The sequence below is a fragment of the Ovis canadensis genome, chromosome 1 (assembly GCF_042477335.2).
Source record: "Ovis canadensis isolate MfBH-ARS-UI-01 breed Bighorn chromosome 1, ARS-UI_OviCan_v2, whole genome shotgun sequence".
NCBI classification, from domain to species: domain Eukaryota; kingdom Metazoa; phylum Chordata; class Mammalia; order Artiodactyla; family Bovidae; genus Ovis; species Ovis canadensis.
In genome coordinates, this window is record NC_091245.1 from 249,324,116 (window position 1) to 249,343,584 (window position 19,469).

General features: G+C 36.6%; 1 protein-coding gene across 10 annotated transcripts in view; it reads right to left on the bottom strand.

The window, feature by feature from the left end:
* Positions 1-16,051: 16,051 nt before the first annotated feature.
* TRPC1 (transient receptor potential cation channel subfamily C member 1) overlaps positions 16,052-19,469 on the bottom strand; it is a 58,651-nt gene continuing 55,233 nt past the window's right edge. For all 10 annotated transcript variants that reach the window (XM_069563333.1, XM_069563323.1, XM_069563348.1 and 7 more), the window contains 2 exons: positions 19,003-19,197; positions 16,052-17,963 (listed from right to left, as the gene is read on the bottom strand). In XM_069563333.1, the coding sequence (XP_069419434.1) occupies positions 17,736-17,963; positions 19,003-19,197 (423 nt within the window). In that variant the 3' untranslated portion in view covers positions 16,052-17,735. The remainder of the gene's footprint in view (positions 17,964-19,002; positions 19,198-19,469) is intronic.

Below are 19,469 nucleotides of genomic sequence, written 5' to 3' on the forward strand. Positions count from 1 at the left end.
AATGAGTCAACTCTTCACATGAGGTGGCCAAAGTACTGGAGTTCCAGCTTTAGCATCATTCCTTCCAAAGAAATCCCAGAGCTGATCTTCAGAATGGACTGGTTGGATCTCCTTGCAGTCCAAGGGACTCTCAAGAGTCTTCTCCACCACAGTTCAAAAGCATCAATTCTTCGGTGCTCAGCCTTCTTCACAGTCCAACTCTCACATCCATACATGACCACAGGAAAAACCATAGCCTTGACTAGACGGACCTTTGTTGGAAAAGTAATGTCTCTGCTTTTGAATATGCTATCTAGGTTGGTCATAACTTTTCTTCCAAGGAGTAAGCATCTTTTAATTTCATGGCTGCAATCACCATCTGCAGTGATTTTGGAGCCCAAAAAAATAAAGGCTGACACTGTTTCCACTGTTTCCCCATCTATTTCCCATGAAGTGATGGGACCAGATGCCATGATCTCTGTTTTCTGAATGCTGAGCTTTAAGCCAAACTTTTCACTCTCCTCTTTCACTTTCATCAAGAGGCTTTTTAGTTCCTCTTCACTTTCTGCCATAAGAGTGGTATCATCTGCATATCTGAGGTTATTGATATTTCTCCTGGCAATCTTGATTCCAGCTTGTGTTTCTTCCAGTCCAGCGTTTCTCATGATGCATTCTGCATAGAAGTTAAATAAGCTGGGTGACAATATACAGCCTTGACGTACTCCTTTTCCTATTTGGAACCAGTCTGTTGTTCCATGTCTGGTTCTAACTGTTGCTTCTTGACCTGCATATAGGTTTCTCAAGAGGCAGGTCAGGTGCTCTGGGATTCCCATCACTTTCAGAATTTTCCACAGTTTCTTGTGATCCACACAGTCAAAGGCTTTGGCATAGTCAATAAAGCAGAAATAGATGTTTTTCTGGAACTCTCTTGCTTTTTCCATGATCCAGCGGATGTTGGCAATTTGATCTCTGGTTCCTCTGCCTTTTCTAAAACCAGCTTGAACATCTGGAAGTCCACGGTTCACAGATTGTTGAAGCCTGGCTTGGAGAATTTGGGGCATTACTTTACTAGCGTGTGAGATGAGTGCAACTGTGTGGTAGTTTGAGCATTCTTTGGCATTGCCTTTCTTTGGGATTGGAATGAAAACTGACCTTTTCCAGTCCTGTGGCCCCTGCTGAGTTTTCCAAATTTGCTGGCATATTGAGTGCAGTGCTTTCACGGCATCATCTTTTAGGATTTGAGATAGCTCAACTGGGATTCCATCACCTCCACTAGCTTTGTTTGTAGTGATGCTTCCTAAGGCCCACTTGACTTCACATTCCACGATGTCTGGCTCTAGGTGCATGATCACACCATTGTGATTATCTTGGTCGTGAAGATCTTTTTCTTACAGTTCTTCTGTGTATTCTTGCCACCTCTTCTTAATATCTTCTGCTTCTGTTAGGTCCATATATGTGTTAGAATATAATACTTATCTTTCTCTTTCTGACTCACTTCACTGTTCACCCACCTCATCAGAACCGACTAAAATGTGTTCCTGTTTATGGCTGAGTAATATTACATTGTGTATATGTACCACAACTTCTTTATCCATTCATCTGTCAGTGAACATCTAGGTTGCTTCCATGTTCTAGCTATTGTACATACTGCTGTGATGAACAATGGGATACATGTGTCTCTCTCAATTTTGGTTTCCTGAGGGTATATGCCTAGGAGTAGGATTGCTGGGTCATATGGTGGTTTTATTCCTAGTTTTTTAAGGAATCTCCATACCGTCTTCCATAGTGGCTGTATCAATTTACATTCCCACTGATAGTGCAAGAGCGTTCCCTTTTCTCCACACCCTTTCCAGGGTTTATTGTTTGTAGACTTTTTGATGAGGGCCATTCTGACTGGTGTGATGTAATATTTCATTGTATTTTTGATTTGCATTTTTCTAATAATGAGCAATGTTGAGCATCTTTTCATGTGTTTGTTAGTCCTCTGTATGTCTTCTTTGGAGAAATTTATTTTCCCTACCTTTTGATTGAGTTGTTTTTCCAGTATTGAGTTTATGAGCTGCTTGTTTATTTTGGAAATTAATCCTTTGTCAGTTGTTTCATTTGCTATTATTTTCTCCCATTCTGAAGGTTGTCTTTTCACCTTACTTATCATTTCCTTTGCTGTGCAAAAAGCTTTTAAGTTTAATCAGGTCCCACTTGTTTACTTTTGTTTTTATTTCCGTTACTCTAGGAGGTGGGCCATAGAGAACCTTGCTTTATGTCATTGAGTGTTCTGCCTACGTTTTCCTCTAAGAGTTTTATAGTTTCTGGTCTTACATTTAGGTCTTTAATCCATTTTGAGTTTATCTCTGTGTATGGTGTTAGGAAGTGTTCTCATTTCATTCTTTTTCATGTAGCTGTCCAATTTTCCCAGCACCGTTATTAAAGAGGCTGTCTTTGCACCATTGTATATTCTTGTCTCCTTTTCAAAAATAAGATATCCATAGGTGCATGGGTTTATTTTTGGGCTTTCTATCTTGTTCCATTGGTCCATATTTCTGTTTTTGTGCCAGTACCATGCTGTCTTGATGACTGTAGCTTTATAGTATAATCTGAAGTCAGGAGGGTTGATTCCTCCAGCTCCATTCTTCTTTCTCAAGACCATTTTGGCTATTCGGGGTCTTTTGTGTTTCCATATGAATTGTGAAATTTTTTGTTCTAGTTCTGTGAAAATTACCATTGGTAATTTGATAAGGATCACATTGAATCTGTAGATTGTATTTGGTAGTATAGTCATTTTCACAATATTGATTCTTCCTACTCAGGAACATGGACTATCTCTCCATCTGTTTATGTCATTTTTTATTTCTTTCATCAGTGTCTTATAATTTTCTGTATACAGTTCTTTTTTCTCCTTAGTTAAGTTTATTCCTAGATATTTAATTATCTTTGTTGCAATGGTGAATGGGGTTGATTCCTTAATTTCTATTTCGGATTTTTCATTGTTAGTATATAGAAATGCAAGTGATATCTGTGTATTGATTTTGTATCCTAAAACTTTGTTAAATTCACTGATTAGCTCTAGTAATTTTCTCATAGTATCTTTAGGGTTTTCCCCTGCTTATTTAACTTATATGCATAGTACATCATGAGAAATGCTGGACTGGAAGAAGCACAAGCTGGAATCAAGATTGCCGGGAGAAATATCAATCACCTCAGATATGCAGATGACACCGCCCTTATGGCAGAAAGTGAAGAGGAGCTAAAAAACTCCTTGATGAAAGTGAAAGAGGAGAGCGAAAAAGTTGGCTTAAAGCTCAACATTCAGAAAACGAAGTTCATGGCATCTGGTCCCATCACTTCATGGGAAATAGATGGGGAAACAGTGGAAACAGTGTCAGACTTTATATTTTTGGGTTCCAAAATCACTGCAGATGGTGACTGCAACCGTGAAATTAAAAGACGCTTACTCCTTGGAAGAAAAGTTATGACCAACCTAGATAGTATATTCAAAAGCAGAGACATTACTTTGCCAACTAAGATCCATCTAGTCAAGGCTATGGTTTTTCCTGTGGTCATGTATGGATGTGAGAGTTGGACTGTGAAGAAGGCTGAGCGCCAAAGAATTGATGCTTTTGAACTGTGGTGTTGGAGAAGACTCTTGAGAGTACCTTGGACTACAAGGAGATCCAACCAGTCCATTCTGAAGGAGATCAGCCCTGGGATTTCTTTGGAAGGAATGATGCTAAAGCTGAAGCTCCAGTACTCTGGCCACCTCATGTGAAGAGTTGACTCATTGGAAAAGACTCTGATGCTGGGAGGGATTGGGGGCAGAAGAAGGGGACAACCGAGGATGAGATGGCTGGATGGCATCACGGACTCAATGGACGTGAGTCTAAGTGAACGCCAGGAGATGGTGATGGACAGGGAGGCCTGGCGTGCTGTGATTCATGGGGTCGCAAAGAGTCGGACACAACTGAGTGACTGAACTAAACTGAACTGAAGGTCAGTATCATGTCATCTGCAAACAGTGAGAGATTTACTTCTTCTTTTCTGATCTGGATTCATTTTATTTCTTTTTCTTCACTGATTGCTGTAGCCAGGACTTCCAGAAATATGTTGAATAATAGTGGTGGAAGTGGACACCCTTGTCTTGTTCCTGATCATAGGGGGAATGCTTTCAGTTTTTCACCACTGAGAATAATGTTTGCTGTAGGCTTATCATATATGGCCTTTACTATGTTGAGGTAGGTCCACCTGTGCTCATTTTTTGAAGAGTTTTAATCATAAATGGTGCTGAATTTTGTCAAAGGCTTTTTCTGCATCTATTGAGATTATCATATGATTTTTATCTTTCAGTTTGTTAATATGGTGTATCACATTGATTGATTTGCATATATTGAAGAATCCTTGCATTCCTGGAATAAACCAAACTGGCATCCAGTCCCATCACTTCATGGGAAATAGATGGGGAAACAGTGTCAGATTTTATTTTTGGGGGCTCCAAAATCACTGCAGATGGTGACTGCAGCCATGAAATTAAAAAACACTTACTCCTTGGAAGAAAAGTTATGACCAACCTAGATACTATATTCAAAAGCAGAGACATTCCTTTGCCAACTAAGGTCCGTCTAGTCAAGGCTATGGTTTTTCCTGTGGTCATGTATGGATGTGAGAGTTGGACTGTGAAGAAAGCTGAGCACTGAAGAATTGATGCTTTTGAACTGTGGTGTTGGAGAAGACTCTTGAAAGTCCCTTGGACTGCAAGGAGATCCAACAGGCCATTCTGAAGGAGATGAGCCCTGGGATTTCTTTGGGAGGAATGATGCTAAAGCTGAAACTCCACTACTTTGGCCACCTCATGAGAAGAGTTGACTCATTGGAAAAGACTCTGATGCTGGGAGGGATTGAGGGCAGGAAGAGAAGGGGACGACAGAGGATGAGATGGCTGGATGGCATCACTGACTTGATGGCCGTGAGTCTGAGTGAACTCTAGGAGTTGGTGATGGACAAGGAGACCTGGCGTGCTGCGGTTCATGGCATCGCAAAGAGTCGGACACGACTGAGCGACTGAACTGAACTGAACTGAGAGTATTTTTAATTTCTGTAATTGTGTTGTTTGTCTCTATATGTTTATTCTTTAATTCTTCTAGGTCTTTGTTAATTGATTCTTGCATTTTATCCAATTTGTTTCAAGGTTTTTGATCATCTTTACTATCATTATTCTGGATTCTTTTTCAGGTAGTTTGCCTGTTTCCTCTTTATTTTTTTGGACTTCTGTGTTTCTAGTTTGTTCCTTTGTTTATGTACTATTTCTTTGCCTTTTCATTATTTAACTTATTGTGTTTGAGATCTCCTTTTCCCAGGCTTCAAGGTTGAATGCTTTCTTCCTTTTGGTTTCTGTCCTCCTAAGGTTGATCCAGTGGTTTCTCATAGGGTGAGATTTGTGCTGAGTTTTTGTTTGTTTGCTTTTCCTCTGATGGGCAAGGCTGGGTGAGGTGGTAATCTTGTGTTTGGTTTTGTGTTTTTCTTTTGTTTGTTGTTTAGGTGAGGCGTCCTGCACAGGGTGCTACTGCTGGTTGGGTGATGCCAGGTCTTGTATTCAAGTGGTTTCCTTTGTGTGAGTTCTCACTATTTGATACTCCCTAGGATTAGTACTCTGGTAGTCTAGGGTCTTGGAGTCAGTGCTCCCACTCCAAAGGCTCAGGGCTTGATCTCTGATCAGGAAAGAAGTTTCCACAAGTGGTTTGTTATGGCATTAAGTGAGATTAAAACAAATATCCAAAAACGAAAAGCCAAAGATGAACCCCAGAAATGGCAGTTACAAAATCAGGCAAATAATAATTAAAATAATGGACTATACACACACACACATATATATATACACCCAGGAGCAAACTCAAAACAGTCCAACAAAAATAAAGTACAGTCAATTTACAAAGGTGAACAAAGGAAATAAAAAATTATGTTTACCAGTTAAGAACAAAACTAACTAAAGCACAAACTGGAAAACAAAACTAAAGCAAGGTGCCAAGTGGTGACTAAAGCAATGGAAACAAAAGACTAGCAAATCTGTTGAGAGGAAAGGAAAGAGAGAATAGATATGCAAAATTAAATAGAGGTAGATGAAGATTTATATATATTAAAGATTAACAGCAAGGGGAAAAGGACAGTAGGAAAGGCAAACAAAGGAATAAATGTAGAAAAATATAATAGTTTTTTAAAAATAAAAATTATAAAAAACAGAGGTGGGGAAAAAAAGGAAAACTCCACAGAACTGCAAAAGCCCAATGTAGAGGCAGAGGTTTATAACAACAATAGAAAAAATATGACTGAGAAAGAATAAAGCTCAAAAGCCTAATTAGATTTCATAGTGCCAATAAAATCGACAACTACAACAGAGAGGGGAAAAAAGGAATTTACAGAACAAGTCAAAACATAAGAATAATAAATGTTTTTCTGGAGTCAGTGCTGTCAGGCTCCTTTCCCTCGCTGTGAGTCACATCCACCTCACCTCTCTAGGATGCCCTCCAACACTGTGCTGATCTCTGGACCTGCTGTGGGGCCAGCTCAGATTCTAATCTGGTCCTCCTCCTGGGTGTTCTTGCCTCCAATGTCCACAGCCATCAGAACTAATGCATTTCTTTTGTGGGAGCTCTCAATGACCTTTTATATATTCCATAGACACAGAGTCTGCCTAGTTGATCATGTGGATTTAATCTGCAGCTTGTACAGCTGGTGGGAAGCTCTTGGGTCTTCTTGCTTAGCCACATTGCCTCTGGGTTTCAATTGTGGTTTTATTTCCACCTCTGCATGTGGGTTGTCCACCAGGGTTTGCTCCTGAGACTGTCCTGGAGGACTTGGGTTTGCCCCTGTGAGGACCAGGTCAGGAGGTGGTGCAGCTGCTTGGGTTACAGGGGTTCTGGTAGTACCAGGTACTCAGGGGAGTTGGTGGCTACGGCAGCAGGAAATATATGCTCTAGAAAGCTATGACCACCAGTATTGGCCAATACGCTCCAGTATTCTTGCCTGGAGAACCCGCCTCGCTGACAGAGAAGCCTTGAAGGCCATAGTCTACAGGGTCACAAAGAGTCGGACACTACCAAAGCAACTCTGCGTGCATAGAGGCAAGACTTTTTTTTTGCCTGTGGCAGCTCTGCCCCAGTGAGAGTTGCATGAAGGTGGCGCAGCTACTTGGCTTAAGGAGACCCTGGCGGCGCCAAATGTGCAGGGACATGGATTGCCTCCTCCACAGGAGTTAAGGCCCTATCAGAGTCTTTTTCTGAGCCTCTTGTAGCTGGTGATCAGAAGCCCTCTTTGGCCAGCCTTTCTCTGTAGCTCTGCCTGTACAGGCACTTAGAGGGCTCCCTTGCCTGGGGTCTTTCTCTGTTGTTGGGTGCATCCAGCACATAGAGGGGCCCCTCTGGCTGGAGTCCTACTCTGTAGATCAATGTGTCAGGCACTTAAAGGGGCACTTGGGTGGTCCTACTCTGTAGTTTGGTGCATCAGTCACTTAGGGAAGCACCCTGGGGGGAGACCTACTCTGTAGTTCAGTGTGTCAAGCGTTTGATGGGCCAGCCTCTCTTGTTCAGCTACTGATGCTGGTGTGTGGGGAGAGAGAGGCTATGGTGATGGCTCCACCCTTATGCATGACTCAGCAGTATCGCCCTGCTTCCCTGGCGATTTACAGGCATTTCCCACCACAGTCTCCTCCCTCACATCCTCAATCTGCCTCTCCCAGTCAACAGCAGCCCTTACCCTGGGGTTGCTGCACAATCCCTAAATTCCATCTCCCAGCTGCTGTGCCTTGCAGGTCCCAACTAATGCCATAACAGTTTGGAGGCCAACCTTAAAAAAGGCCCAAAGTGGAAAGTGGCCCAATTTCTAGAAATCGCCACCCCTTCCACAGAACAGTTGAAATAATCCTCCCACTCATTAGCTGTGAAATTATGCAGCCCATTTAAACAAACAAACAGAAATAAGCTGAATAGTGACATTATTCTTTCTGGTTCAAAAAACATCCCTTAATTTCTTGTTTATTACATAATTTATTCTAACTGAACTTCAGCTTCCCTAGTTATAGATTGAAGGAGTTAGACCAGATGACTTCTGGGGTCCCATATTACTTTCTCTTTTAAGAATCATTTCCTTTAAATTTGTTTCTTTTTTAAAAATAGTTGATAAGGTTTTGTTTTTGTTTTTAGGTATTTGTACTTGGGGAATCAAATACATGTAACTAACAAATGGGTGAGCATACTAAACCATCACAAAACACTTTTTGAAATGATAAACCAGACTCTGTGATGTGTTTCAGAGGGTCCTGCTGGCCTAACTTTCATCCTTTGAATTCAATTCAATTATTATAATAAAAACATAAGAATCTGCAAAGTTCCCAAATCTTAAATGTTGTCATAAACGTAGATGGAAGAAGTTTACCTTCTTTTTTTCCCTTCCTATAGGAAAGGACAGCCAGGCTCCCATTAGACTTTCTGGACTATCAAGTGAAAGAAACTAAAGACAAAATCTTCTTTAAAGAAAAGTCCTATAATAAAACAGCTGCTAATCAGGAAGTGATTCTGATTCTAGTGTGAGCTAGTATTAACCAAAATGTTCTTTTGCTTATATTCACAGATTTATTTATATACATGCAAACAAATTTGCAAAAATCGTATGTTCATTTAAAACATTTTAAAAAACAAGTCTTGGTTTAAGTGTCCTAAGGCTTTTCTACTAAGAAAGAGAAGGATAAATATATTGATTAATTTGATAACTTAAGTATTTACATTAAAATATCTAGGGTAACCATAAAAGAGTACTTTTTGAAAAATTTTAAAGGAGAAAGAAGAGAAAAAGGTAAGAAATCAAAGAAAGTGAAATAAAAGAAAAGAGAACAACATATGATGGCAAAAATGCAAATGTATCAATAATTTCAGTTTATATATTAGACTAAAAATTAAAAACTAAGATTATCAGACTGGATTGGGGAAAAAAAAAAAAACAACCCCAACTATATGTTATTTGAAAGAGACATTTAAAACAGAAGGACACAGAAAAGTTGAAAAGGAAAGGATATAAAAACATAAACATACCAGGCAAAGGTTAACCAAAACAAAATTGATGTGGCTTTAGTCATACGAGGAGAAAAACTTACTTTAAGGCATTTCTCAAGATACAGACAGTTACAAGGAGATACAACAATTCTAAAAATTGTATGCAGCTAATAATATCTTTCAAAATATGTAACTAAATCTGGCATAGCATAAATGGAAATTGACAAGTTCACCATCATATTGAGAGATTTTAACATACTTCTCTCAGAAACTGGCAGGTGTAAAGGGGGAAAAAAGATATAGATTTGAATGACACAGTTAACTAATTTATCTGATGGACATAGAACAGAACCAAAATTCACTTTTAATCTCAGTATGGAACAACTTCAAAACTTGACCACTTACTATACCATGAAACAAATTCCATCCAATTTCAAAGAACTAGTATCACACAGACATCCTTCTCCAGTAACAATGAATAATTAGAAGTTAATAACACAAAGTACACAATAGTTTTAAAAAATATGGGGGAAAACCCTGATGTTGGAAATTGAGAAATGTACTTTTAAATAATTCATGATCAAAAGAAAACTGTAATGAAAAATAGAAAATATTAAAAACTGAACAATAATACAAACACTGAATTTTAAAATGTGTGAAATGCAATATATAACCTTATATTTACAATCTAAAGGAAAAGGTTAAAAATATTTTATGAATGATACAAATTAGAAAGTTAGTGAAATAACAGAATATACTTCTAAAAAGGAGGAAATAAACCTAAAAGCAGAAATTGAGTAAAATAGAATCATAAATAAAATTAATGAAGAATTGGTTCTCTTAAAATGACTAATACAATTGATAAAAGTGACAAGATTAAGCAAGAAAATAAGTTTTAAAAAATTGACAAGAAAACAGTTTAGGCATGAAAGGGACCTTACAACAGATGTTACAGGCTCATAAAGGGCAGTAAGAAACCACTTACGTCATATGGACCACTTACATCAATAGATTTGAGAATTTAGATGAAATGGAAAAGTCCCTGGCTGGGGGAGAGGACGTATCACTTAGACTCAAATAGAATACCTAAATAGTCTTATAACCATTAGTGAAATTCAACCCTAATTTAAAACCTGTCTTTAAAAAAAAGCCGAAGCCCAGACATTTTACTTAGAAGGTCTACAAAACATCTGAGGGGCAAATACTGCCAATCTAATATATACTATTCTAGAATATAAGTAGAGCAGTAAACACTCAGTAATTCTTTTTATGAGATTAATGCAACTTTAACATCAAAACTTTCACAGACAATAGGATTTAGGAAAATCACTAGCCTGATTTTATATATGAATGTAAGTGCAAAAACCTTAAAATATTATCCAAAAAAACTCTGGATAAAAATAGGTCATGATAAGTTGGGTTTATCCCAGAAATGTTTTGATTGATTTAACATCGGAAAAATCAATGATCAGAACTTCCCTGGAGGCCCAGTGGCTAAAACCCCATGCTCCCATTGGAGGGGTCCCAGATTCAATCCCTGGTGGGTTCCCTAGAACCCACATGCCACCACTAAGACCTGGGGCAGCCAAATAAATAAATAAATCTTTAGAAAAGAGTGGATCAGACAATAAATGTTTCTGAAACATGGGGAAATAAATGTTTAAAAATAAGAAAAAGTCAGTGATCATATTTCACTGCATTAATAGATCTGTAATACCCAACTAGGGAGTCTGAGGGACAATTACTCAGACTCGGCAATGCCACAAGCCTCCACTGGTACCAAATCCTCAGAAAGATTTAGCTCAGGAACCAAAGCTTAACGAGACACTGTTACACTTTCTTCTATGGGAGTCTTTGCAGCCACCTGGCAGCAGTTCACATCAGCTGTCCACGAGCTGTTCTCTTTCCCTCCTTAAATGATGTCTCAGATGCGAGGAGACGAGATTCATGCCAGGTGGATGCAGACACTCCGTTGAAGGTCCTATCTCCACAGAAGCCGGTATTTCTTAGAACAACCCCATTGGCCGAGCTCCCAGACTCCTCAAAGATGACACACCTGGTCACAAGAGTTACACACTCAGGAAAGCCCGAAGCTCTGGCTCCTCCTCAGGTATTTATAGTTTATTTGTATTGGATTGGATTCCTCTCAATCCAGTGCAAGTTACCAAACAGGGAGCAACACAGTGGACACATTGTATTATCAGATCACCAGGTAAACTAAGCTAGAGCTAAGCAAAGACCATCTCTTACTGGGGAAAGGTCCTGTTAAGCCCTATTCACAATGGATTAAAGTGGGAAGAAGCACTGGATATAATTCAACATTTACTCACGACAAAAATAAATTCTCAGCAAGCTATAAACAGACAGGAATTTCCTTAAGGTGAGAAGAAAACCTGCAGCAAATCTTATATTTATAGGTGAAATACTGAAAATACTTCATATAAGAGCAGGGATAAAGCAAGAATGCTTGAAATCACCATTTCTGTTAAAAATTGTACTGAAGAGTCTTGTCAGTGTGGTAAGGCAAGAAAAAGAAATTATATTAGAAAAGAAGAAGTAAGAGTATTATAATGCAAAGATGATATGATTAGCCAAATAGAAAACCTGAAGCAATGATTAGAATTTTTTCACAAGTTTGTCCCTTAGCCCTAACCCAAAACAAACTATAAATATTTTATCTTTTATAATTAAGCACCTTGAATTAAGTACCTGAGGGATATTATTCACACACTAACAGTCTCTTTTTAACACAGAACCTGTGGTGGTGTACATGGATATGGAGAATTAGGGATTCAGATGAAGAAGCTCTAGGACATTCATGGAAGTTTTTTGAGGGATTTTAAAGTTATTTAAAAGTCTGACTTTGTTTTTGCAATTTGCTTCTTCCTCTTAAAAACATCAACAGTTAGTTCTTTTTTATATAAAAAGGCTAAATTTTAAATGGTATAGAAGATTTTATTTGCAGATGTAGAGAACAAATGTATGGACACCAAGGAGGGAAAATGGGGGTGGAGTGAATCAGGAAACTGGGATTGACATACATACACTACTGATACTATGTATAAAATAGACAGCTAGTGAACTGCACAGGGAACTCTACTCAGTGCTCTGTGGTGACCTAAATGGGAAGGAAATCTTAAAAAAGGGACTGTATTTATATGTATAGCTGATTCACTTTGCTATATAGTAGAAACTAACACAACATTATAAAGCAACTACACTCCAATAAAAATTAAACCAAAGGAAAAAATTAAAAGGCAAAAATTTAATTAGATGTAAATTTGAAACAGTAGTTTTTGCTTAAAGGATAGCCCTGTGGCATTCTAATACCAAGATTAAGTTAAATTTAAACAGTGAGTTTTACAGTATAGAGATAGTAATATATTAAGAAAAATTACAAGCTTAATGTATGACTTTATACAGCTGATAAATTTATCTCATGAGCAAGAAATTGGTATTAATAATAACATAATACAATGAAGAGCCTCCTGGATGAGATGGAGAAAGACTTGGATTCTTCTTCACACTGTAGCATTGGAGAACCTTAGCTTCCTCATCTCTGAAATGACAAAGTTTAATTGGATTCTTTCTGAGATCCTGTACAGGTCCAAATCCTTGAATAACCAAATTGATCAGGATATAAAGTGGTACAGAAATAAAACTAACCACTTTCTCCCTTCTAAACACATGGTCCCTCCGTGGCCTGGCTTGTTTATTTTCTAAGATTGACTTGTGCTTTTTTATTTATAATTACTACCACACTGTTCATCCTTTCCCTCTTCCTCTTGCTCATCTTCCTCTCTGCTTTTGACCTTGGTCATAAACTTAAAAGTCTTTCACAAACTAGTCATTTAGAAAAGTAGTGACAGGACATCTGAAGTTCTATTCTCTGACCAAGATGAAACTGCAGTGAGAAGTTCATTCCAAAAAAAAAAAAAAAGGCAAAGTTTGGGGATATATCTTTCCCAACACAAATAAATTGAGTTCAAGATCTCAAGTCAGTCATTATACAACCTGGACAAGTTACTTAAAATGCCAGTTTTCTATGAACTGAGACGTTTGAAGTAGATCATCTAGGTTATCGTCCAATCCAATTTGATGGAATAGGACAGCTAGAGCCTGCAATCGTCAGAAGCCTGTCTAACTGACTGGATATCCATCATTTCCAGGATATTTACACAAATAGATAATGGGTACATTTTCATTCAATGAATTTTAACATCAGCACCAGCTGAGAAGATGGAGACAAAGAGAACTGCCCCCTCTTCTGCTTAGCTTAGTTTTATACCTTAAGAGAAAAACCCTCTGCTTTAAAATAATCTGTATAGTAAATATGGTGATTGCTCGCTATTTCCACTGAAATATGAAATGAGGGAAATGAGTTTTAAAATGTGGAGCTGAATTATCTCCCAGAATTAATTTAATTTCTGAATGAGTTAATGAGGTGGCTACTACACTTTCTGTCTCAAAACGCTTTTCAAATGGCACCGGATAGTTTTATCTTCCAATAATAATTTTGTCTATAACTGAAAGGATTGATCAAATAGTCTTTCTAATGGAGAGAGACAGAGAGAAATGTCTGGATTGCTGGTAGCAGGATGAAGAAACCTGTCACTATCTGGCTGAAAAATTTCGTTTTTGAAACATACATTTACCTTCTACCCAAATATGCTGCCTTGCTTCTTGCACTATTGTAATTTAATTTACATCAGAAATCATGCTTCTTAAAGATGACTTTAAAAAATAAGCATGCAGCTAATATAAAAATCTTCCTACTCTTGTGTTGCATATCTGAAGTATGTATTTCAAACTGAAGGCAGGATGAGCAGGAAAAAAAAAACCAGTGTGAAATGATCGAATGAAAAATACTGTCATTGGCATTTCCTCTGAGTATATCTTCAAGAAACACAACATATTTATCAAGATAGCAGCCAGAAAGCTAATGAATTTACTTACAAATGAGAAATTCAGAACAACATGGGTAAACATATGGCTGATTCATGTTATTTGGTAGAAACCAACATAATACTATTTTTAAATTTTTAAATTTAAATTAAACCAACATAATTTATTTTTAAATCTTTAATCGAAGGATAATTGCTAATTATCCTGCGATTAAAGATTTAAAAATAAATTTAGAGGAGCCATTACCTCAGGTACTATTAATATTTTCTTAGTAATTTTGAATAACTTCACTCCCCAGAGCCTATAACCTCAGCCTATTTGTTATAACTGTAGTTTCTGAAGAAAACAAAATTTTTAATAACAATGCAATTCTAATTAAAATCATCACAAGCTTTTTTGGTAGAAATTGATGGGTAGATTTCAAAATTTATATGAAATAGCAAAAAATCTAGAATTGCTAACATAAATTTCAAAAAATACAAAATTCTTCACCTTGGCATTTACTACTGTACTTTACCTGTGTTGGGTTAGTGATGGGTTACCTACCCATTTTGAATATTCAAGCACTGTTTTCAGGACTTCCCTGTTAGTTCAGGGGTAGGACCGAGCTTTCACTGACAGGGACGCAGGTTCAGTCCCTGGCAGGGATACTATTAAGATCACCTGTGCCAAGTGGTGTGGCCAAAAAAATTCCATTGCTTCCTTCTGGAGTGGCAATAACTCACAAGATTCTACTGTTTCTTTGGGGGCATTGCACCACACAGCGTGCCGGATCTTAGTTCCTCAACTAGGGATGGAACTCAAGCCCCACGTAGTGGAAGTGCAGAGTCTCGACCAATGGACTGCCAGGAAGTCCCTCTACTATTATCTTCTTGGCTCTTTATTTTGCTATGTTGTAATATTATGTATTTTTGTTAGGTTTACTAAAGTGTAATTCTCACTTTTAAAATGTATAGTTTGATGAGTTTTGCAATCAATCTTCTGCTCCCACCAGATCCTGGTAACCCATGATATAGTTTTGTCTTTTCTAAGATGTCATACCCATGGAATCTCAGCCTGTAGCCTTTTGTGACAAGCTTCCTTAGGTGGCATAGTACTTCTAAGATTCACCTATGTTACCGCATGTATGAACAGTTTGTTTCTGTGTCAACTTGGGCAGGCTGAAGTATGTTTCCCAGAATTCTCTCCATTGTATGCTAACAAGTAGGGTGGGCCCCAAGACACATTTCAGTGTGAAATTTGGAGGGCAGAAGTGGAGCAGCAGGCATTTGGGATTTTTTTCCCCAGGCCCTTTCATAGTTGACACATGTTGAAACTTATCTCCTGGATCAACTGGTTGGTGAGGGGCAGCAGCCGGGACTATACCTATTCCACTTTTCCTTGGACTGTCCTTCAGTTTCTCTGATTCCTGGGCCAAGTGTGTTCATCAATGTGTCAAAGGGTAACTTCTCCCACAGGATACCCACATCATCAAGGCTGGAGACAGTGACAAGTGACATGGGTCTCAGTCCATCCTCATGGGTTCTAGCTTGTCTGTGTTTCTTCCACTTTGACATCTGTCTTCCTCTCCCAACAGCCTACCCTATGAACTCCAAGCTCCAGAATTAGATACAAAAACAGTGCTGGAGACTACTTTTCCAGTCCAGTAATTGTGTAATGTCAAATCCTGTAAACAAATCACTCACACATACAGGTGGGCCTGCAAATATCTTAGTAGTTCTGCTTCTCTGACTGAACTCTGGCTCATACAATGCCTTTTTATTGCCGAGAAGATATCCACTGTATGGATGTATGATTTACTTATCCATTCACCAGTTTAAGGGCATTTGGTTGTTTTCAATTTGGCATCTTGAATAAAGTTGCAATAAATACTCATATACAGGGTGTTTGTGTAGACATATCATTTCAAAATATTACATTTACAAATATAAGAAGAAATAGCTACAAGAGTTTAATGTGATTGCCACCACAGGGTGGAAGGGATATATAAGGGTCTGATATTACACTTTGAATTTTAGAACTTTGTTGCCATAATTAAAAAAAAAAATCAGGGAACTGTGCATTTTAAAAGAGAGAATTTTATGATATGTGAATTATATCTCAAAGTATACAATAATACAATGAACAGACTCTGCCAATTTATAATCTAGTGTCAAGTTTTATTTACCTTTTTTCTTACAATATGCTGTCATTCAAAATATACCTCATAAGTAACTCATGCATACAGTAGGCACTCTATAAATATTTTTATTTAATAATTAGATATTTTTTAGAATGACTAAAAACCCTGATGTAAAATCCCAATTGGGAAGTGCATAATCCCATCATAGACAAAATATATAACTTTACAATAAACATTTTTATAAGAATTTGCCCAAAAGAGGGAACACTTACAATTTAGAAATTAAAAAATAAAAGTAAAAAGCAAGACAAAACACAATACTATTTCAACAATGATCCCTGGATTGGTGGTGCTTACAGACCAAGGGCTACCTGCACCCTGTGGCCTTAAGACCATCAGACATTCCGTTAAGAAGATAACTGTATATATAATAACCTCTTAACTGGAAATGCTGCAAGAATATATAAGCAGTACCCTATGAAAAATGTTATCTATATCCTTTATCTGAACGCAGGAAAAAAATTAAATATATATTTTATTCTCCTATTTAAAAAGTAAATGCTTTTTATTCTAAGCATCAAGAATGAGCAACAAATAAGCATGAAGTCAGTTTTATACAAGCTAGGCTAAATCCTGTGGAATTCTTTGGGAGACAAAATCAACAACCTTAGTTCAAAAATATGACAAATCCTTATGTTAAAAGGTCTTTCAGTGTTTACAAAAACAAAACAGGCTGTGACCAAACATGCTAAAGAATTATCTTCTAAGTCCTTATTTTGAGTTAGCTTTATAACTAGGAACATTCACTCCAACTTGAAAAACAATTACATTACTACCATGATAATAAAAAAAAATAAAAGCCAATAAATACCTAATTTCACAGAAGCAGTTGTGCAAACTTATAAACATAATACTCCATAGCTACAAAATGAAAGTCTACTAACTATATTTTTCAAAAGCTATATAATTCTATAAAAATTTAAATATGTGGACTGACTCTATCAATAAATGAAAATGTATATATAAAATACTATTAAGTGAAAAAAAGAAAAATTAAAGATATAAAGTGATAACCATGTAAAAGTAAATATATTACAATAACAAATTCATTGAAGTGAATTTAATGTATAGACACATAAATAGATTCAAATATTCATTAGAGCTTTATCTTTGCTGCTTAAGATTATAAGAAAAGAACAAAACAGACTACTGTTTTAGGCAAACCTATATTCTGAAACAATAAATACTGAACTATATGTAAACTCCTAAAACAAAGATTGTTAAAAACATGACTTCTGTATCTCAAGTATGTCATATGAAAGATCAGTCCACCTTTGCTGATCTTCATTTTTACAAAACCTTCTGGCAATAGTTAAGACAGTTCTAACTAAGCTTCTTAAGCAGAAAGGAAAAAATTAAGCACTATTTAAACAAGAAAACTAAACAGCATGCTAACAAAATCTATCTACTCAATCTGTTTTACTCCTGCAAAAAGCCACTGACAGAGTTTAAAAAAAAACTAATCCTATATACATACTTTACATAACATATATTTATGCTATAAATATTTCAAAGAATGGCTTTTACATAATTCTTTATTTCAATATATATCTTATTAATTTAATTGTAAGTTATGCAAATGCAGTCTTTTAGATTTATAATATTGAAAATTATTCTCTACACGGTTTAGAAAATGGCTAATTTCTTGGATAAAACATGGCATATTTTGAAGTCCGAAAGCCAAGTAAATCCCTTATTTCATTTCGGAATTTTGACAGATCCTGGCGCAGTTCATTCAGATTTTCCACAGTTGCCTGATCTGTGCTCTGCATCTTCTGCCTCATGGAAGTCAAGTAGCGATGCACCAGACAGCACATCACCTTTTGGTAGTTTTCATCTCTCTTTTGTTTCAAATTTCTCCATTCCTTCAACACAAAATAAGATGATACTGATAATGTACATAAGAAAATATTTAAATGAGGTGGATTTTTAAAAAAGTTTACAGATACAAATACATATTTGTAATGCTTTATTAGATGATATTTTAAAATATTCAACATGTTTCAAATAAATATGCCCTGCATATTGTTTTACTCACTTACCTGTATGCTTATCTTAGTTTAAAATCCTCAGTTTATAGTAGGGATTAGTAAACTTACGACCCACAGGCCAAATATGGCCCACTTCTTATTTCTGATGGCCTATGAGCTAAGAGTGGCTTTTATGGATGAACATGAGTTACTAACTTGATGATGGGGAATACTAACTTCGAACCCTGATTAAACAAAATGGGTTATTCCAAAATAGAATTCCATTCTTTTCATTAATGGACCTATATCACATATAAAGAAGTATTATTCAATTATTGTTATATTTTTAATTTCATCAATAAAAATTTTGTGGAAATTTGTTTACTCTCTTGTTATATTACTACCCACATAAAATCTGTAATTTTGTCATGGCCCACAAAATCTAAAATATTAATTATCTGGTCTTTTACAGAAAAGGTTTGCCAACTCCTGGTTTATAGCAACATGGATTGAATTATTCATATATTAAACAACTTTCAAAAAGAATGAAAAAAATATGAGTTCACTCTGGGAGTCACTCTTTATTTATGCTGACAGGCTAGATATCTTGAATATTTTCCTTGTTCTAAAACTGTGAGATGAGAATTCATGAAAAAAAAAATCACACCTCTCTTGCATTTTCAGTAAATATTTACTGAATCCATACTTTAGGATAGGTTCTGTGCCATGCAGTAGGGATACAGGAATGAAAAAAAAAATGAACAGTCTTAGCCCTTGTTTTCTTAAGCTGTTTTGCTAATTGCTTTATGACTACAACAGATTAGTATAAAACAGCATAAATCTTAGCCCTTAGGACTCTGTATGCTTTAGGAAACATCTGAAATTAGGAATTATTAAAATTATCACGCTGCAGTTCAAACATCTAACTTCTTACCTTCAAGCTGTTCTGCCGTTTAACCTTGCCTTTTGATGTATGAGAGCAAATCCACTTACTCAGGCTACTAATCATATAGCAAATGGTCTTTGGTGAAGGGATGATGTTGAAAGGTGGGGGTAATGTACATTTGTCATCAAAGTAGCTAAGCCACAATTTTGCTCGAGCAAACTTCCATTCTTTGTCTTCATGATTCTATAAGAGGCAAATGAAAAACTAACCCAGGATATGATTAGGCATGCATACACACATACACACGTGGTGGGACCCGTATGGACTGCTTAAAACTGTTCAAGTGTTTCCACACCTTGGAAGTAAAAATTTTGTTCCCGACTTGCAACTAATATACATTATTTACATTTTAAAACGATTTACATTTAATTTTTAAAAGATACTAATTCTTAATTCTTTTAAATCTTTGGTTGTCTTACCTACTGTATACATTTGGTATGACCTGAAGAGAATAT